At 50.1% G+C, this 21,339-nt stretch overlaps 1 protein-coding gene across 2 annotated transcripts in view; it reads left to right on the top strand.

Annotated features, from left to right (window-relative positions):
* HLCS (holocarboxylase synthetase) overlaps window positions 1-19,005 on the top strand; it is a 161,837-nt gene extending 142,832 nt beyond the window's left edge. Inside the window, exons 7-13 of one of the 2 annotated variants that reach the window (XM_054713531.1) lie at window positions 10,118-10,185; window positions 12,662-12,822; window positions 14,033-14,147; window positions 15,699-15,912; window positions 17,366-17,533; window positions 17,660-17,680; window positions 18,765-19,005. In XM_054713531.1, the coding sequence (XP_054569506.1) occupies window positions 10,118-10,185; window positions 12,662-12,822; window positions 14,033-14,147; window positions 15,699-15,912; window positions 17,366-17,533; window positions 17,660-17,680; window positions 18,765-18,774 (757 nt within the window). In that variant the 3' untranslated portion in view covers window positions 18,775-19,005. Of the gene's footprint in view, window positions 1-10,117; window positions 10,186-12,661; window positions 12,823-14,032; window positions 14,148-15,698; window positions 15,913-17,365 lie in introns of both variants that reach the window. The other variant, XM_054713532.1, reaches the window with a different exon arrangement.
* The last annotated feature ends 2,334 nt before the right edge of the window (window positions 19,006-21,339 follow it).

Here is a 21,339-nt window from a genome sequence, read left to right as displayed (position 1 = left end):
GGTTCAGGATGCCTTTAAAATTTTTTTAAAAAGAAAAATGAAACAAAGAAAACCCAAGGAAAAGATTTATGTATTGGGTTGGGGGAAGGAGAAATTCAACTTCTCATAATAGTTTTTAAATTAAATTTTGTACTCGTCTAAATCCCTTCCTTCTCCACCCCTTCCTCTGATATTCCCTCCCTCATTAAAACAGGATTTCGATGGTATTCACAGGGAAGCTGATTTACTGGAATAAAGAGGTTCTTTAAGTTTTACATTTTGGAACATTCCCAGTGTGTCTGAACCGGGTTTCAGATTTTACTGGCATTTTGTTGGCAGAGCAGCCTGCGGAGCCTGTCCTCATTTGAGCGTGTTTCCTGACACCTTTGGCGGTATGGTGCTATGTTTTTTAGATTTAAAACAAAATTTAAACAGAAAAGCGTATATAAACATATACAGAAGATTGATTATAAAATGTCAAGCAAAATAAAAGGGCAATAAAAACGCTCAAAAATTAACAAATGGGAAGAACTTTCTTTTTAAAGGGGGAGGAAAAGGCAGGATAAAGACAAAGACCCCAGGAGAGAAATGTTTCAGGAAGCCCCAGGAAAAGCTGCCTTTTCATCTGTGCTCAAGGTCATCTCCACTCACAAGTGTCCTGGTGCAATAGGGCGAGGATCCTGTACTGGGCACGTGGTCGGTGGCTGCAGTCAGCAGGCCCACAACAGCATCCACCTGAGATGAAGGGAAAGCTTACGGAGGTGAGGGCAGGGTGGCAGGACCCTACATGGGTTGGAGGAGTCTCCAAGACCAGCCACAGAGGGGATCTCCGCCTTCCCATCCTGGGCCTGAAGGGGCCAGAGAGGAAACAGTACTTCCCAGAGCCCTGGAGAATGAGGAAGGGTAGAGATGGGTCCAGTGTTGGGAGGTCCACTGAGTCCTGAAGCCAGCGTCTCACTTAATGGAGACCTCTTGAGCATTTCCACAAAGACCAGGATGCCCACTCCACCTCTATTGCACATCATCAGAGATACCTGCCCTTTCAAGTAGACGAGAGAAGTCAGTTAGAGGCACACACATTGAAACAGAAGGAAAACCGCCTCCATCTGCAGCGACATGGTAGCGTGCCCGGGTAAAATGAAGTGAAACAAAAGAACTCGGTAAGGGAGCAGGATGCATGTCCTGCCAGCACGGAGCCCCACCACAGGCCACCCCCACGGGGCAGCAGGGCAGGCAGAAAACAGAGTTGGGAAGGGGTGATAGGAAAATGACCATTTGAACGAAAATCTGTGATAGAATTGGATTCTGAACCAGGTTTAGTCATGGGGGCCATAAACCCAGCAGATCATGGAGCCAAGCCCTGCGTGAAAGAAAGGCCCCTTGTCCCACTGAGTGAAGAGTTAAGCTGGTGCTAAGCTTTCTGGTCCAACAAGCTCTGGCAGGCTGCTGATCGCCGGCAGGGCGGGGCCGGGGAAGGCTCCGAGCAGGTCTGAGGTCTGCGCCACGCGGGGAAGCAGGAAGGGTGACATCCAGGGCAGCGAGCTGGTGAAAGAAGCAGTGGTTTTGAGGCCAGCTGGCAGGGCAGGGCATTCTTCCGCGGCACTGGGCGGAAAACGGGCCCAGTGAGGGCCTGAATGGTGGGTGGGGGCTCCCCTTTCTAGAGGAAGAAATTCATTACCTTCACGTTGCTTTGTCTGCCGAGGCGTTTCAGCAGCCTCTTAGCGCTGTAGGGAAGGAAACTGCTTACAGTAGCACTTGATGCAAATTGGGTGAGGGAAGTTGGGTGTATTTGAAGCAAAAGCATGTAGAGAGCAGGGAAAACACCTACACATGCAAAAAGACCCGGCTAATGAACTTGGGTGCAAGTGTGCTGTCTAGTTTTTAAAAACTTAAGATGACTCTTATTTCAGTTCTTAAAAAATACAAAAACCCCATATTGATTTTACTCTTTGGGCCTATATTTTCATAACTTTCCAGAAAATGTAGAATCTGCAGAACCGTCACACTTAACACAACTGGAAAAATGCATTATAAGAGATTGGTGGCATGTCTACCTGCACATTTTGTTTTGATAAAGGAAGAGATTCTTTGATAGTGACTCGGGGAGTGGGCCTCAGAGCCAGGCAACGCTGCTTACCTGTGCTGGGACCTCACCAGGCTCTGGCCCCCACTTTCTCATCAATAAAATGAGATCACAGGGCAGTGGCCATCACAAGAGTTGCCAGTGTGTTTCAGTGAGAAAATCGCTCATACCAAGGGCCCGGCACATGGCTGGATGCTCAGTAAATGGAACCATTTGGGTTATATGCAGTCCAAAACCTTGTGGTGCTTTCTGAGTACCTGGAGATCCCATCCTTTGCCTGTACTTGAAGATCCATGGTTTATCGATCAGTTAATTAGTTCACAAGGCCTTGGAGAAATCTTAAAGTGAGTGTTGGCTGGTGTACTCACTGTCATATAGTAGTCAAGAGTGGTGTGTGTGTGTGTGTGTGTGTGTGTGTGTGTGTGTATCAGAGAGAGGGAGGGAGAGGGATGCTGAAAAACATTTTATAAAATTCAACATTTTGATAAATACATTTAAAAATGGGAATTAATGGGTATTTTCTTAATAAGATTGTGTATGTGTCCTAAAGGTAACATTTTATTTCGTGGGAAAACCCGAAGAAGTAAGGATCTATTAAGATAGGAGGAAAGGCAAGGATGCCCACTATCTCCACTTGTACTTCACATTGCTCTGAAGGGATTAGCCAATCCAAGTAGACAGGAGGAGTCAGCTTGAGGCATGATTGAAAAGGGAGAAAAACTTGATCCATTTGCAGATGATATGATGTTATACCTGGGGAACCTTTAGAGAATCAATGATCTTCTCATTCTCGCAATAAAGGGATTAGTAAGGGAGCATGATGTAAAATTAGCATATTAATCAATAGTCTTCATATACACATACAGTAACCAGCAAAGGCTATTAGGGTATGTGTTTACAATAGCAACAAATAAGATAAAATACCTAAGAATGAATTTAACAAAAAATATGTAAAATTTTACAGGAGATAACTTTGAAATGTGTCTGAAAGACACAAAAGTTAACTTGAACAAACATAAGACAGCCCTTGTTCATAGATGGGACAGCTCTACATCACAAGGATGTCAGTTCTTCCCAGGTAACTCACAAATTTAATATATTTGTAACAAAATATCATTAAGTGTTTTTTTACCATTAAGCTAGACAAGTAGATGCCAAAGTTCATTTGGAAAAATAAATATGTAGGAAGAGCCAGGAAGACAATGAAAAGGGAAAGCCGTGAGGTGGCACTAGCTTGGCTAGATTTTGAAACACACAAGCCTCTGCCATGACAGCAGTGTGGCACTGGCACAGGAGTGAATGAGACCGGCAGAAAGGAGTAGAAAGCCCAGAAACAGGCCTGAGCGCATGTAGAAATTTAGTGTATGATAAAGATGGCATTCAAATTCCTACGCCAAAGGCAGACTTTTTAGCAAATGGTTCTGGGACAATTTGAAAGACATTTAGGAAAACCAGATCCCTCCCTTTCCCCATACCTGAGAGTAAACACCAAATGGGTCAGGGATCCAAATTTACAAAGTGAGGCCCTGTAAGGCCTGGAAACAAGTGGATGAATTCCCGTATCACATGGGCATGGGGAAAGGCTATGAGGACACGGAAACAAGAGGCATTAAAAAAGAGATTGATACATTTGACTACAGAAACATAAAAAATAAAAAAGTTTCTATGGTACAAAACACCATACATAATCAAAAGATAAACAACAAACTGGAAGGAAATATTGGTAAGACAACACAGATTAAAGCCCTAATAGTACCTAAATATAAGGAACTGTTAAAAATAGGTGAAAGACATGAATAGGTAATTCACACTACACACACACACATATACATTAAACATTTGAAAACCTCACATACAAGAGAAAGGCAAAGTACAACTACACTGAAATACCGTTTCTCACATATCAAATTGGCAAAAGCTAAACAGTATGACATCACCCTGTGTTGCCCAGGCTCTGTGGAAATACGTATCCTATCCACGCTGGTGCATTAGTAATGGAGGGGTCTGGCAATATCTAACAAAGCTACGTATGCGTTTTCCTTCTGACTCAGCATTCCACTTTGAGAATTCACCCTGAAGAGACACCTTCAACAACACAAAATACATGTGAACAAGGGATTCATTGTCCTGTCATTTCGGACACCACCTAAATGCTGATGCAGATACATCGGGAGGAGTTGAATAGCTATGCTACATGCACACAATGGGTTACCACTCAGCTGTAGAAAAGAATGAGGAAGACTCTATTAACTTAGAGTAAGTCATAGTTTCCAGGTTAAAGTAAGTGTGTGTGTGGGGGGAGGGGGACGACACAAAAAGCAAAGAAGTATCTACAAATGGTAACTTTCTCTAAGGAAGAAAGGCAAATAAGAAAACACACATGTATCTGTTCATTTGTGCAGAAAGAAACGGGACGAATAAACCAGCAACTAGTGAGATTAGTTGAGTTGTTATTTACGGAGAGTCGAGGAAAGGGAGATCTAGGTGGAAGGGGTGGGTGGGGACCTGCCACTCCTCAGAGGGTGCTTCTCGGTACAGTTCTGACCCTTGGACCGAGTTAAAAATAGAAGAGAAGCAAGATGGGAGCGGAGACCCTGTAATGGAATACAGAAGTACCCTTAAGCCTAACCTTAATTCTCATGAATAACATAACCACACTAAAGTGAAAGGAAAAGGAACAAGCTCCAGGAACTTCTAAACATAATATTTACCATATCCCCTCAGGCTAAGGACAAAAAGGACTGTGCATAAATATTGAACCCTAGTTAGTAAGTTTGTTTTTCACAGTAGCATGGGTCAGCAGTTCTGAAACCACTCTCTGTGTATTACAGTGTTGAGCAAATAAGGAAATACATCTGAGATAATGTGAGCCAGATTTCTCAGCATTGGAGAAGGAAGTACAGATACAGAAAGGAGGTAGAGTGAACCTCATGTTGGATTGTAATTGGAGTTTTCAGTGAACTCGGGTTTTAAGGTAGATGGATGGGTCTATGGAAGGGCGGGAGGGAGGTAAAAACACACTCATTTTTTAGCTCTTTCCCGGCACTCAGATTTGTTTTATAAATATCACTCTGCACGAAATGGAGCCAAACCTCTTTGCATAAATGGCTGATTCCAGGGCTGGGGCTGAGAAAGTGCAAGGGGAGCCTGGAGCCTCTTACGCCAGGAAGGAAGGAAATGTGGAAGGTGACAGGGCCTCAGGAGGAGCAGCCAGCTTGAGGCAGCGTCCACTGGCCGAATCTGGGGCAGTTGAGCTTCCAAATGAATAATGATCATAAAGTCTATAGCCTATTGAGTGAGAATTCCCAAGTCCATTCTGATAGAAATAAATAAGTAGAAGGATAAGTAAGTGGGGAGAAGGAAAAGCCGCACAGTCGTGTCCCGACAAGCAGATGTGAAATAAGTGATGGCATCAGAAAATGACTGTTCGTCAGCCATCAAATAAATAATCGAGTCAAGCAAGACTCATCCACAGATACAAAACTAGGAGATTAAATTTTATGAGGAACATCTTTATCTTTCCAGAAGTATTTCTTAATCACAATGAAAAACAGTAACTTCACAGTGCAAAAACCTGGCACACAGCACCTTAACCAGGGGGGGCAAAGTCCCTCACTAAGATGAGGTGTTCATTATAGGGAAACTGAGGGGGGGGGTTGAGGGGATGTATGGGAAGAGAACTCGGTACGTTCTGCTGGTTTTCTATAAACTTAAACCTCAAAAAATAAAGTCTAGTAACTTCTTTAAATGCTGTATTGTGACACATGAACATGTATGAAGTGGAAATTTCTGTGTCTGCGTCGTTTCCCTGAGCACCGCCACACTTGCGCATTTACATATTATGTGCAGCTGCTCTGGGGCTGGGTCCTCAGGGTTGGATGTTTGCAGCAGAGGCATATGGCTCACAAAGGCTAACATAGGATGCCGGCCGCTGTGTGCAAGTCTCCCCCGCCCAGAGGCGCTGCCCGCGGACTGGACCCGGGACTGAGCCTGCCACCTCGCACAGGCCACGTGCTCCACCAGGCATCAGTGCAAGGGACAGGCGTGGCAGCACGAACGTCGTGTGAGCTACGGGAGGATGCGTGCAGGGAGCCCGTAACAGCTCGGCAGCTGCTGGCCTTGGCATTGTGAGTCTGACCTCTTGGAAAGGAGATTACTCACCAACTAGTGAGCTGGCGGATGCCTGCGTAACCTACTTGAAGGAAAGCTGGGTTTACGTAACTCTTTTATAGCACATTTCCTGGTTATAAAATGAATGTACTCCAAGTGTAGGAATATTGGGAAATTCAGAAAAATAGAAGAAAATGAAAGCCACTTGAAATACTACCACCCAGAGATTACACAGAACAACACAAAAGATGTTGGACTCTAACAGAATTGTGCCTCCACGTCCTGGAGATGCCGGCGCTCGAGGTGCCCTGGATTCTTCTGTCGGCGCACCCAGGAACACAGCCGCGTAAATGGGGCCATACTGCTCTGCTGAGCCTTTCTTTTTAGTTACTAACGTAGCAAGAATGTCCGTAACTGTATCAACAACGTCATTGTAATGCCTCAAGTAAGGAATTTTTCCACTTGTCAGAAATGTGTCTTGTAAAATATACCAATGCGTGTTCTCTTAATGGGGAAAATGTCTGAAAGAATACATACTTTTAGTAAGAAGAGGAGATGGCAGCAGTGGGTAGCTCCGGAAGGTAAAGTCAGGATTATAGCCGATGATTTGAATGTCTTCCTTACCATCCGTGTAATCTCTGGGTGGTAAATTTTCAAAAAGGACTTCTGGATGGCTTATTTTCTGCTTTGTGCTTATCCATAGTTTTCAAATAATTACACTCCTTAAAATGACCACAGCTGATACTTGGTTATATTTCCTAACATCGTAAGGAGTATGTCTCAGACGTGATGGAAGCCGCGCTGTGTAGCCTCTCCGCTGGTGAAGGGGCCCTCCTGTGGGGCCGCGGGGCCTTGGGCTCCTCTGTCGCGGGCTGCGGCACATTTGTGATTTTCAGGGTGGAATGCTGCGATGAGGAGTTGTGCCCCACAGTCTTCTTCCTCCCGGTCTGAGCGCTTCCGAGGCTTCAGTCTGAGGAGCACGCTCACCGGTCTGAAGGCAGAACATGTTTAAGGCTCTCACTGCATAAGAAAGACTGGCTGTGAGCGTTTCTGCTCATTAATTGCTGTCAGATAAGCTCTTCCTCATTGGTTATAATAAAAGAGGGCTACAGATAACTTACTGACTTATCTACTTTCAAAGCAGCTCTCTTAGTCCTGTCTTAGTATTTATGAGTAGTTAATTACAGATATTGTGTCTGAACATAAAAATCCTGCTTTCCCAAAAAAACTTTTCAAAATAATTTTAAAGGTAGCTAATCATGTTAAAGGAAATTTTAAAAATAAAGAAAAGAGTTTTACCAAATCTCACTCCTTCCCTTTCTGTGAATCTTACGTAGTTGGAATGAAAGTATATGTAGTTTTGGTGTCCTGCTTTTGTAATTTAACATGCTATTGCATGCGTCTATTGTCACAGTCTCCTCATGATGATATTTAATGACTACAAATTATTCCACTGACTTCATATACGACAGTAGCATAACCATTCCCTGCTGGATCCTGAGGTTTTTGCTAATTTTTACTTGTAGCACTGTGGTGATTGTGGACTATTTCCTTGGTTCATATCCCCAAAGTGGATTGACTGGGTCTGAATTTCAATTTTTATTCCTTCAGAATTTTCCCTAATGCGTCCTGGCCTGTCTTCTAGGTTGTCTTAGTTATTGACGTTTTATTCCAACGACCTCATGGAATTCATACGTTCCCATTGGCAGAGCACCCAGCAGGTGCCGTGCTGCCCTTAGGAACCTACATGGCCGGGACACTGCCTGTTTGCAGGGGACTTATGGGCCGGTTGTTTCAGACCTCGGAACACTTCCCTTGCATGCCTGGGTGGTTCTCCAGTGCATGCCCTCAGCTGCCACTCACAGAGCCTTTTCCTCCGTAGCCTTTGCCAACAGGAAGAAAATGCACAGAGGCAAGGCGGTCATCATTACGGAGCCCCCTCCTTTTTCCTTTTCTGTTTCCCTTTGTGAGAACATCGAGTCAGGATGGACATGCGTTTCTGGTGCCTCCTTGCTGCTAAAGCAGACTCCAGCGGCTTCGTTTGGAGAGATGCACAAGCTACAGGGTTCATAAATGCTCCTTTGTTGCCCGAGGCCGTGCGGTTTGGCCCCAGAGTTATCTCAGATGCACAAATAAATCTGGCGGCCTCCGGTTGTCTCCGGTTCGGTGTTGCCCCTTCCCCGCTTGTCTCCCTCCTCGCAGTTTCCTCTTGGCCTTCAGAGCACAGACCCGTCTTCTCATCAATATGCCCTGTTAACTGCTGCCAAGCCTCCAGCAGTGCAGTGCATATGTTCCCTTAATCATTTCTCTTTGTTCTAGAAGTCTGTGTTTGGTTTCTGAATACCCGCCTGCCCCCAGTTCCACCATCACCGTCATTGGCTATAGCGCGTGGCTGTCTAAGGTCTGTTTAAAGAACATCCTAGATTGCCTGGCCTGGAGGGCGCCCGCCGTCTGTGCACAAGGTGCTAAATCACCCCTCCCCTCCTCGCCCAGGTGAGGGACTGCAGGGCCCTCTGGGGCGCAGCGGGGCCTGGAAGACTATCTCCCTCCCCCAGGGACAAAGCTCCCTTCTCAGGCCTGTCCGCTGGCCCAACACAAGAAAAGGACGCTTTCTTGTCTGGGCCCCGTGATCTCAATGGGCTATTCATGGCGTCCAAGAGAAATACCTCAGGAGCTGTATTTCATGGGAGATGGAAGGGGCCTGGGCTGTGGGCGGCGGGCGGCCTGCTTGCTGGGAATGCCCTGTGCCTGGGGTCCGGCCCGCCCCTACCCGACGCCCCCTACCCCACTGGCGGGGCTCTTTCAGCTGTAAAGGGGTCTCTGGGCTCCTCCTCCCTGGGGCCTGCACACCCCGGGGCACAGCTCTGCGGGCCAGGGGCGCACGGAGGCCCAGGGTTGTTTTTCTCTGCTCTGAAGCGTTCTCCTCCTCTTCCCTCTTGTAACCTTCCACTCGGTCCTGGAGCCGCAGCAGAGGAGGAAGAGCTGCTCGAAGCGTGGGCTTCCTTCACCCTTCTCCTCGGCCAGGGGCGCTGTGGAACCCTGGAAACTATTAGGAGAAACTTTATGTTTATGCAAAATACCGTCTCTCCCTCCTCCGCGCCCCGGCCGCTTCCCTCCAAAAAGTATTTCAAAGAGGCCCCAGCAGCGGCCCTGCCAAGCGGGCAAACCTGACCTTTGCTTTGTTTACGAGTCCTGCCATGGACTGGACCCACACAGCACCTGGCCAGCCGCTCCTGGGAGCGAGAGGACGCCGTCCTGACGGGGCTAGCACATGGAGGACAGAGTTGGGAGGAAATTCGCAGAATGAGCGTTCCCCCTTGCCTTTTCAGAAAAAAAGTGACTGTTGCCCCGTTTGCTGGAGATACAGTGCGCTTTCCACCTACCCCCTGAAGGGAAGTTTGTATTCTTTTAAGTGAAACCAGTTTAAAAGCAGAACTCAGGCCAAAAGTGATCCAAGGTTCTCCCTTGTTCTCAGAAGGTGTAGATTTATTTACTATAGTTAAAGCATAATTAGTTCTCAGGGGAGAGTGTATCTTTTAAACGGCTTTATTGCCACCATATTGGTTTTCTGAATAATCAGAAACTTCTGTTATGATTATGGTCTCGGGTTCGAACAGAAACGCACTGTAAGTAGAAACAAATGTCGGGAATTGTTAGTTGTCGCTCGAAGAGGGGACAGCACGTCAGAGAGAACTCGACGGGATAGTCCAAAGACATGCCGTCTGACAGCGTCTCAAACTGGGCAGCAGCTCAGGTGGTGCGCATGCCTGCCGCCTCCGTCTTCCCGGAGGCTGGGGATGGGGTGCAACCCAGGGAAGCCGGAAGTGGCCTTCCTTACCCACACCGTCACACATGAGTGTACACAGGTCCCCCATCTTGTCTGCGCCGGAGGATCCCCTGCCCGTGTTCCCGTTCTGGCTGACCAGTCTTTCCCACCATTTGCAGGTTGATGTTTGAGACGCCGCAGGAAATGGGTTTAATAGCCATCGCAGTCCGCCAAACACAGGGCAAAGGTCAGTCACCGTTTGTTATCGTTTCTGTTGTGTCTGTTTTCTAAAATCGGTGACTCTCGTGGCCAAGAGAGCCCACTGATTGAGTGTGCTGATCCTCAAGGTGACTCCACTTAGAAGTCATTTGTTTTCACCCCTCCCGCCCCCGCCACCCTGCAGTTGAATGAGGAGAGGGGGTTGATCAGAAGATGGAGCCTGAGTAGAGTTCAAGCATTCTCTCAGACGGAGATGTGTAGTAACCACCTGACTCTGCTGTGATGGCTCTGACATCTTGTGAATTCTCCCTCTGCCACGTTCTGGGCATTGCGGTTGTGACTCAGCACTGTGCTGTAGAGACGGTCATCTTCCTGAGGGGCCGTCTGTGCCTATACTGAGAGTCGCATGGAGGGGCCTGGCATCTGCCAGCCCCTGCCCCAGCTGGCACTGGGATTTGCATGGAGCCTCGCCCATTCACCAAGTGCCCGCAGAGAAGCAGAGGGCTGCACAGAGCTTCCCCACCTCTGACCCTCGGAGGCCGGAGCCGCCTCCTCCCAGACCCTCGGAGGCTGGAGCCCGCCTCCTCCCAGACCCTCGGAGGCCGGAGCCGCCTCCTCCCAGACCCTCGGAGGCTGGAGCCCGCCTCCTCCCAGACCCTCGGGGGCCGGAGCCGCCTCCTCCCAGACCCTCGGGGGCCGGAGCCGCCTCCTCCCAGAGCTCATTGTGTTTGGCCGAGAACAGATTCCGTGGTCAGTGTCCTGCAGGAGGCACCGGCCCCGGCCCCTCGACAGCCCGGCCAACGCCCGGCTGACCCACCTGTGCTTTACCCCTCAGGCTCTGGCGCCTTTCTCAGAAGGAGCAAAGAAATAAGGAATCAGCTTCTGTTTCTTTCTCTTAAACATTTCCTAATCCTCACCCGAGAATATGTTTTTATTGATTTTTAGAGAGACAGAGAGAGAAACACGGATCAGTTGCCTCCTCTACGTGCCCCAACTGGGGATCGAACCTGAAATTTTCTGGTGTGCGGGACGACACTTCAACCCACTGAGCCACCAGGCCACGGCTTACACATTTCTTTTGAACATAAAGAGAAAAACATTTCATTTTACTAAAAGCCATGGGACTCAGTATGGTGGTTTTTAAAAAGACAGAAAAACTTGGATTAGCTATATCTCCCATTTTGATTATTTTTCTCCTGACTTCGGTTTTAAGAAAAATAACTCAGAGTTAACATAAGGGATCACCTTTTAAGTTCAGCTTCCTTTTTTTAAAATAACAGTGAGATATATTCCACATGCCACCCAGTCTCCCGTGTGAAGTTTCCAGCTCGGGGGGTTTTCAAATAGTCACAGGGTGGTGTGACCCTCACCACAGTAGGAATCAGTTCTAAAGAGGGTTGTCCAGGGCCTCCCCTCCCAGCATAGACCCCCCCCCCCGCTGCCCCAGCATAGACCCCCCCTGCCCCAGCATAGACCCAGGGCCTCCCCTGCCCCAGCATAGACCCAGGGTCTCCCCTGCCCCAGCATAGACCCAGGGCCTCCCCTGCTCCAGTCTAGACCCAGGGCCTCCCCTGCCCCAGCCTAGACCCAGGGTCTCCCCTGCCCCAGCCTAGACCCAGGGTCTCCCCTGCCCCAGCCTAGACCCAGGGTCTCCCCTGCCCCAGCATAGACCCAGGGCCTCCCCTGCCCCAGCCTAGACCCAGGGTCTCCCCTGCCCCAGCATAGACCCAGGGCCTCCCCTGCCCCAGCCTAGACCCAGGGCCTCCCCTGCTCCAGCCTAGACCCAGGGTCTCCCCTGCCCCAGCCTAGACCCAGGGTCTCCCCTGCCCCAGCATAGACCCAGGGCCTCCCCTGCCCCAGCATAGACCCAGGGTCTCCCCTGCCCCAGCCTAGACCCAGGGTCTCCCCTGCCCCAGCATAGACCCAGGGTCTCCCCTGCCCCAGCCTAGACCCAGGGCCTCCCCTGCCCCAGCATAGACCCAGGGCCTCCCCTGCCCCAGCATAGACCCCCCTGCCCCAGCCTAGACCCAGGGCCTCCCCTGCCCCAGCCTAGACCCAGGGTCTCCCCTGCCCCAGCCTAGACCCAGGGCCTCCCCTGCCCCAGCCTAGACCCAGGGCCTCCCCTGCCCCAGCCTAGACCCAGGGCCTCCCCTGCCCCAGCCTAGACCCAGGGCCTCCCCTGGGTGATATAGATGCCGTCCGTCCTGTCTCTCGCCGGCATCGCCGTATGGTGAGAGTTAGACTGTGAGCGATGTTCTGACACGGGAAGACTTTGAATCATCAAAGCACAGATGATGTGCGCACAGGGGCAGACCAGTCTGCTAATTACTGGAACTTGCTCAGCAGCAGAGCCTCAGATCTGGGGAAGCTTCTGTGGTTGAGTTAACCCCAGAGCACCCAGCGCCTGCCCCAGCCCAGGTGTGTTCACGTGGGACGGCCTTCCTGTGAGGCTGAGTCTGTTCAGGTGGTGAGTGGCCAGTTTCCCGCTGGGGCCTGTCTTCCAGGGCGAGGAGGGAACGCGTGGCTGAGCCCCGTGGGATGCGCTCTCTCCACGCTGCTGGTCTCCGTCCCACTGAGGTCCCCGCTGGGACAGAGGATCCCGTTCGTCCAGCACCTGATGTCCCTGGCTGTGGTGGAGGCGGTCCGGTCCATCCCCGGGTACGAGGTACGTGCGGCTGCCTCACCTGGCCGTCCCCACCCTGTGTGCAGGTGCCGGCACGGTGTGTGGCAGCATGTGTTTGCGTGATGGCTGCATGTAGAGCCTTGGCCTGCTCTTTGCCACGTTGGCAGCAGCGTCCGTGGAATGTGTAGCTGCTTTAGGCGCCAGGATGGGCTGCTCCCGGGGTTCCCTCGGCGCTGTTGTCACACAGCCACAGCCTAGGAAGGACGAGACTTGTTTTTTATTGAAGCGGGTTGGACCGGATGGCTGTTTGTGTTTCCTGGGGAAAGGCTTATTTTATAGGGCAGAAAATCCCTCTCATTTCCTACCCTCGTTACCCGGCCTGTGCTCAGCAGGGCGGCCTAGGGCTGCATTTGCGCAGGTTCGGCGTGTGGTTTGTCTGGGACGCTGCCCCAGCCGTGGGGACAGAGGTGCCGCTCCATCCTTCCTGTTGGTGCTTTGGTGTCAGTGACTAAGAAGACAAGGAAAAGGGGGCGAGTTCCACAGCGACTAAAAGCCGTCTCTCCGCTACCTGCCCCACCTATCGGCCCCCTTGTCTGTTTTCCAGGGAGAATTCCATGTGGCCATAAAGAAGGGGTGTCCCCTGCCTTCCCCCCACCTGCAGCTCTTACTTATGTCAGGCTAGACACATTCATGGGAGTAAGTCCTGAGGCACGGTGCTGCGCATGGCTCTCGGAGGAGGCTGGTCCCGCGTTTACACAGAGCGGCCCGCCCTCCCGAGCTGCAGGCACGCCCTCAGTCACCGCGTGCAGGACCTGGGCCCACGGCAGGCCACCACGGTGTGGGTTAGCCCAGGGCCCTCTTTCTCACATCGGCTCCTTGACCCCTGAGAGCCTTATATTCCCCCACCCCCGCCTGCATCTAGCACGCGGTAGCTGCTCCATGGTGGTTGATGCTGAGATAAAGAACTGCATTCACCAGATAGGCATCTGCAGAAAGGGTTGTTTATGATGAGAGACAGTGATGGGGCGGGAAGAATGGTGTAGTTAATGCCAAATATGTCCGTAGGTCTCTCCGTAGCCCCGAGAGGGGCTTTAACACTGCTTGTCCCAGAGGAGTGGTCGTCATTCTGCAAAGGAAGAGGGGATGAGCCCCTGGCTCCTGCTTCCCAGGGCGTTCTGTTCCTCCCTTTCAGCTGGAGGCTCAGCTGGCCCGTGTCTGTGGCGGCTTCATTGACATGCAGGCTTCCCTTTAGGACATCAACCTGCGGGTGAAGTGGCCCAACGACATCTACTACAGTGACCTCATGAAGCTGGGCGGGGTTCTGGTCAACTCGACGCTCGTGGGAGAAACATTTTACATTCTTATTGGTAAGTCCTTAAAGCCTTTCCCCCGGCGTTTGGCTGTGGTGGGGAGTGAATTATCATACGAATTACTTTTTCTCTGAGTCTCGTGTTATAGAATGTAATACGTGTGCACAACAGGCAGATTAGTTGAAAGTGCTTCAAGGGGTTTATTAGCCTTCCTGTCCGTGGCCTTGGAAACCTAATTGGTATCATGTCAAACGCATTTTCTTACACCTGCCCACACTCCTGCTTCTTGTCGAGTTAGAAATGGTGAAAGTAAGCCACGGTGAGATACACCTCACACCTGTTAGCACGGCTTGTGTCAAAAAGACAAGCAATGACAAGTGTTGGCGAGGATGTGGAGCAAAAGGAATTCTTGGGCCCTGTTGGTGGGAATGCAAATTGATGAAGCCACTATGGAGCTGAGGTTCCTCAAAAAAGTAAAAATAGATTTAGCATACGACCCAGCCTTTTCGGCGTCGTGTACACTGAATTCCATGCCACACTCCATGGGTGCTTCGAGGATTGTGTGCAGAGCTACATGAGGAGCCAGCGAACCCCTGCAGAATCTGCTGTTGTTGGAGTTACTTTTGTTTTCCAGATGTAAATGATATTGCTTGTTTTTTAATAGGCACATACTTTTAAAAAACATGCTGAGGCCAATCAGGCCTTCACTGCACAGAGGGTGGATCAGAACATTGACTGAAGGCCAGCGCTAGTGCAGATGTCATTGCTCTGTGTGAGGCGCGCGTGGGACGTGTGCTCAGAGGCCCTGAGCACACGGTTGTCTTGCTGCTAGTCTTGCAGTGTTTCGTTGCTGATTGAGGGCCCCTGGGAGGTTGATTCAGGGCCCTGCTGAAAACGTGGGTTCAGCGTCTCTGAAGACTAGTGGCTCCCGGAGAGATGGCGGTGTTAAGTAGCAGCAGAGATAAGCCTATTGAGGCCCCGCTGCTGGTAACGTGGCTTCCTGAAGCCTGGGTTGGGCGGCCAGCAAAGAGCCACTGGAAAGGGGTTGGCCCCTCGCCAACAGCTAAGCCTCGCACTAAAGTCGTCCAAGGATAGAGCATTAAAAGATGTGTTCTAGGGTTATCCCATCACCAGGCTTTGAAATCTCTGATCCACAGTTTACTCCTTAAGACCTGAATGAAATGCTTCCTTTTCAAGCATGTGTTCTGTTACTCGCGTAGCAAGAGAAACAAGAGCTTGTCGCTGCTGAGCGCAGGTCTGGGCTGGACCACACGAGGTACCGCTGCAGAAGCAACTCTGAGAAGTTTGTCCCCCGCTGGGCTTCTGTTTAACTGAATCAGAAGTGGCTTAATGCCTTCCGTCTCATTGCCAGGAAGGTGGGGCTGGTCCTGGCTGGATGAGGATAATGAAGGAAGAATGGAAAGAAAGATGGGCTCAAATATCTATGTCCCTCCGTGAGTGGGCAGCGAAGCACACACGGATGAGGACAGGGAGGCAGGGAGCTGACAGTCCACGCTGCGCCTCCTTCCAGGCGTTGAAAGGAACAGGTGACACCATCAACAGGTTGAGCTGTGCATGTGTTTCAGTTTTCTGTTTGTTTCTGACCAGGCTGTGGATTTAACGTGACTAACAGTAACCCCACCATATGCATCAACGACCTCATCACAGAATACAACAAGCAGCACGGGGCGGACCTGGCGCCCTTAAGAGCTGATTATCTCATCGCCAGAGCTGTGACGGCGCTGGAGAGCCTGATGGGCACCTTTCAGGACGCAGGGCCCAGCGGGGTGCTCCCCCTGTATTACAAGTACTGGGCACACAGGTCAGTGTGGCGCCGCCTCATTCCTTATGAGGCCAGGAGTTCAGTCCCTTCACCTGAGAAACTAAGCACCCGTCGGTCTAGCTTCTGATGGAGAAACCGGGTGGACACTGCCTCGCCTGGACAGCGCCGCCAGTCCCAGGCCCACCGGCCTCCCGGGCCTCCCGCGGGGATGCACTGGGAGGGACCCCGTCACTGGGAGGTTTCCTGCCGGCATGTTTACGCAGAATCTCATTGTGAGGAAACCGACAAATGTAAATTGTGGAACATTCTAGCTAACAATGGTTTTCAAAGCGAGCTTCCCCAGGTTGTGGGGACTTGGGAGGAATACCGATTCCTGAGTCTCCCTGACAACCTCCTACATCAGAAACCCCAAGGCTGGGCCCAGCTCTGTGCTCCCACAAAGGCTCCAGGAGATTCTCAGGCCCCTGGAGTTTGAGAAGCCTGGTGTACGCCCACAGGCCTCTGCCTTCCAAACGCCAGGGCCTTAGGCAGGCAGGTGGGCGCTCTCTGAGAGTAAAGACCACAGCAGTTAAGTGCAGCGTGCTTCCTAATTAGATTCTGGCTGGGAGGAAAGGGCCACCGAGGACGAGGACGGTAAGGAGACAGATGCGAGCTTGCAGGGTGTTAGGCTAGTTAGTGCAGCACGGGGAGTTTCCGGAGGGAGAGAGTGCTGTTAGGGTTTTGCAGGGCGCATTCTCATTCGTAGGAGACACAGGATGAAGTATCTAAGCGGCATGGTATTGCAGCTTGTTTTAACTGTCAGCCCCCAAAAAGTGTGTGTGTGTGTGTGTGCGTGTGTGTGTGTGAGATCAGTTGATGTGAATTCAAGTAAAGGGAGAGTATGAGATTCATTGTATTATTTTTCCAACTTTTCTATAAGTCTGAAATTCTTCAAAAGAAAAATGTTGGGGGAGGGGAATTGTGTACTTTTAAAACTTAAAATTCTATACATTTGGAAAATATTTAGAAGATGGAGAACTTTTCAACTCCGCTTCTTTTCCCGGAATCTCAGCCAAAACACCTCGAGCTTCCCAGTGTTCTTACAAGTGCTCGAGGGGGAGAGGGGAGAGCGGCAGCCACTGGGGAGAGCGGCAGCTCCTGCCCTGGCTGCTCGGTTGGTTAGGGCGTCATCCCGATACGGCCAGGCTGTGGGTTCAGTCTCAGGTCAGGGCCATACAAGAATGCATAAATAGGTGGAACAACAAATCTCTCTTCTAAATTTAATAAATAAAATTTTAAAAAATAAAGAGGGAAGCAGTTCCGAACTCCCTGTTGGACTTGCGCACACCCTGGTCATCGAAACAGCTCACGCGGACTGTGAGTTGGAGCGCAGACAATGCATCTAACCTCTCCTGGCCCCGCCCCGCCCCCCCCCCCCCGCCCCTTCCTGTCAGGGTTCAGGACAGTCAGCCGCATCCCATTCCAGTGACCTCTCCCTGTGCTTTGTTCCCAGTGGCCAGCGAGTCCGCCTGGGGAGCGCTGAGGGGCCCGAGGTGTGGATCGTCGGCCTGGATGACTCCGGGTTCCTCCAGGTGCACCAGGAGGGTGGCCAGGTGGTGACTGTGCACCCGGACGGCAACTCCTTCGACATGCTCAGAAACCTCATCGTCCCCAAGCAGCGGTAGTCCCTCGGGAAGGCGGCTGGGGGCGCGCAGAGCGGGCCTGGCGCTGGGACCACTCAGGACTGGCCCGGGCCGGCCATCGCAGCAAGCATTCCAGTTCGGGCCTGCTCTCTCCTTGCCCACAGATCTAGAAAGCTAGCTGAGAGGTGTGGACGAACGTCTTCTCCCTCCAGTGAACCTGTTAGTCCTTGAGTTTTGTTCTGTCAGTTCTTTCCTCGGGTGATGGAGGAAGATCCGGGGGAGGGTTCCGCGAGGAAAGCCCTACCAAAGGTGTGACATTGTTCCCCTCTTGGGCCTGGATGTGTGTTTATTGCACCCCCCCCCCCCCAAATCTTTTTACCTGGGAACCACAATGGAATAATTCAGACGTTTCCCAGCAGTGGAGACCTTTACCCCTAGACTATTAAAAAGCAAATCAAAGAGCTCTGGGCTGTGCGGGGCAGGCGGAGGTGCGGCAGCTGTTTACAGCACCCAGGGCGGTTTCCTGCGGGGCAGACGGGCACTGCGGCGTCGTTACGTGTGTGTTAATGAGGAGAAGAGAAGGTCAGCTTCTGAGAGTTCCTCTCCGCCTGGCGGTTCGAGGTCCAATGGCAGTGGCCACAGAGGCGGCTCAGCGGGGCCGGCTGCGATGATCGTGCAGAGGACACTGGTTAATTACTTTGACTAGTTCTGAGCTCTCCTTTCATAGCTTTAGTTTTACTGCGTATTCTGAAGTGATGGATCAGGTTCAGGGCCCTTCAGGGCTGATTAGGCATTGCCCAGATGTGGGGGCGCCCTGGCTCTTGACAGCTGGAGATGGAGGCTCGCGCTGACGCACGCAGGGGGGACTGGTAGCTTTTGAGCCCGTTGAGGCGGCTTTGAAATGTTCCTATGAGACTGCTCACAGAACACAGAAGTACGTGACCTGGTGTTTGCAAATCATTATATTTTTGCCCCCTTCTGATATCGACAAGAAAATGTTATTGATATGGAATGCCATCATTTAAGTGTGTGTGTGTGAGGGGGGCGGGGGGAGGGAGAGAGCGCTCTTTAAATTATCTTCAGAATCTGATACACTGAGTCTCCACCGAGGAACAAAAGGAAGGAAGCCTTTTGATACACATTTGCTGTTTCCAGATGGACTCCACGCTTTTCCCATGTAACTCCTGTCTCTGTTGAATGTGTGAATCATGCACATTGCTTTTCAGCCTTAAAGGCCGGTTTTTGCCCACTTTTCTCTCTTCCTGCCAGTCCCAAGTGAAATTAGCGGAAAGAAAACGGATGGCGCTCTCAGCTTTGAACGAAACCGCCTGATTGTGCAGCCCGCACCATCTTCCCCCACCTCAGCCGCCAGGCTGATCCCCGAGACGTGCCGTTTGGAGGAGATGGTGCGCCCTCAGCCAGGCACGGGCAGCCCCACAGGAAGGGAGCAAAAGAAGTTAAGTAACCAGCCCGATATGTGTTTTTTGGAAATGTAACTTTTTAAAAAGAACTTCAAAAGTAATTTTTGCAACTAAGACTTCAATTAGAATTATCCGCGCCCCCCCCCCCCCCCCGCCCGCCCCCAAAGGTCACTCTCTTCTAAATGCCCAAGTCTTCCTTTGGAGTTAGTCCCAAGTTTAAATAGAAGTTCACCCCACCCCAACACTACAGCCAGACTCACCCTGGAGAGGGCTCTGCAAAGCCTCATCGAGAAGAGCGATCTCGGGCGCATTCATCGCAGACTTGGTAACAGAAGGCCAGTCATCTCTCAGGGCCGCCGTCATTACTTTCCCGTTTCTTTGGGGGTTATTTAATGAAAAACATGCTATGTTTTGTTTTAAGCCGAAGTCCTATTCTGGACAGTTCTGCTTTGGGGAAAAAATGTTATCATTCAATTTCCTTTCTGTAAATTAAAACTAATGAGGTGTGGCCATGTCAGAGCAGAGAGAGCTGCGGGCGGCGCTGCCTGTGTGCGCGAGCCTGCGCTTGCTGTGCCACGTCCCGTGTCTTCAGGGAGACAAGATGGACTTGAAGCAGATGCTGAGCTTTTCCTAAAGCCGATTCTGCCTCAGATGAACCAAAGACTTTGGAAATTCTGCTTCGTATAGAGCAGCTGCACACAGGCATTTTCCTTAGAGCTGTCAGCACCAGAGAAACCCATCCACCCGTCCATGTGGGGTGTCCCTGCACCCGGCCGTCTTATCCCAAGGAGCTTTTAACGTCTTAGCAGAAACTCTGTGGTCCTCAGTCCTGGAACAGGACACTGAACTCAGGATCGGTGTGTGTGTTTAGGACATGGAGTGGTCCCCCAGTTTGGAGGCTGCGCTTGAGCATCTGACAGGTTATGGGCAAGGCAGGACTGCTCTCTGAGCTTAAAGCCGATTTGGGGGACACTGTCAGAAGTGCCTGCTAACATAGGATATGCCAGAGCTGGGCGTCCTGTGGCCCACAGAGCAGGGGGTGAGGGAAATCCCACTCCTGGAGGATTTCAGGAGCCGGCCTGGGCAGAGCCTGGCTGCATTCACAGGGCGTGGGCTAAGTGGGAAGGATTTGTGTCTGCTGTGAAAAAGTCTGGGGTTCATGGCTGCGGTACCCTCACTTGTGACCAGAGAGGTAGGTGCACAAGCCCAGGTTAGGTAGCACACCCCACTCCCACATACACCCCCCGAGTCTGAAAACCCGGAGAGAAGCCGGCCTCACCCAGCAGATTGAGAATGCAATGCGAGACCTTTTAGGCTGACATTCTGTAGATCTGTTTGCCGCTCACAGGCAGAAAATGGAGAGTCTTTATTCCTGGGTAATTGCTCTGCATATTTGAAATAAAAGGAAGTGGCAACCTTTGCGTTTTTAGCTTTTCAAAGAATCGTGTCTGAAAAGTAATTACTTTAAGCCGATGCCTATAAAACACAAGTCTACCAAAATAAACTTTAAGACTTTCTATACAGTTTGAGCTCCTTGTTATTTTTACCACAAGTTTAATTTTTAAAAATAGACTACTACTTTTGGTTACAGTATTTTTATTCATATTTAAACATTTTTACAAAATAAATAGTTTTACAAGGTAAGGAATATGTATGTATTTCTAAGTATTAAGAAGCTGGTGCTTTTTAAAAATGTATTTTTGACAAATGTATTGTGTCATACAAAAGAGAATTCTTATTCCAAAGAAAGGAAGTTAGCAAAACCCAAAAGTAAGACAAAACAAAAAAATAAATGTTTGAGATGAAAAATAAATTTAATAAAACAACTTAATGTAAGTTTTTAAATTTAAAATGAATGTAACAACAAATTAAAGAACATATTTTGTTCTTGTAGAATTTTTTCTTACTCGTATTTTTTCTTACTGCTTGATTTCTGTCTTGCCAGTTTTAAGATTTAACCTTATAGATCATACTTAAGTTTAGGATCAGCTTGAATAATGCATTTTAGATCAGGGCTATGATTCACTAACCATTTTAAGCTACTGCAATTTTCCAGCATTTATTTGAAAATGTTTTTATTCCATCTTACCTGTGGCAGCCTACCTTAACTGTCTTACAGTTACAATAAATTACAACTTTGGATAGACTTTCTACAGGAGTCATTGACCGTATAAACCCCTCCCACCCAGAGGGTCCAAGGGAGGAAGACGTGGCTGTAGAACTTAAAAGGACGGGGTGAGGGGGACATGTGGGGGCAGAAAATACAGGCTCTTGCAGATCTCTGAGCGGCCCTGCTTCCCACCCTGTTCACTTCTCTGCAAAAGTATGAATGGAATGGCTTTTCTAGAAAGGGCTTCCGTGAACATAAAGGAATTCTTTTCCCTGGGAGGCCCTGTGGAGGCCCCGTCAGTCTTGAGCTGGGC

Source organism: Eptesicus fuscus, chromosome 3, assembly GCF_027574615.1.
Source record: "Eptesicus fuscus isolate TK198812 chromosome 3, DD_ASM_mEF_20220401, whole genome shotgun sequence".
Lineage (NCBI taxonomy): Eukaryota > Metazoa > Chordata > Mammalia > Chiroptera > Vespertilionidae > Eptesicus > Eptesicus fuscus.
The sequence above is the reverse complement of the archived record's forward strand: the minus strand, read 5'-3'. Positions and strand labels throughout refer to the sequence as shown.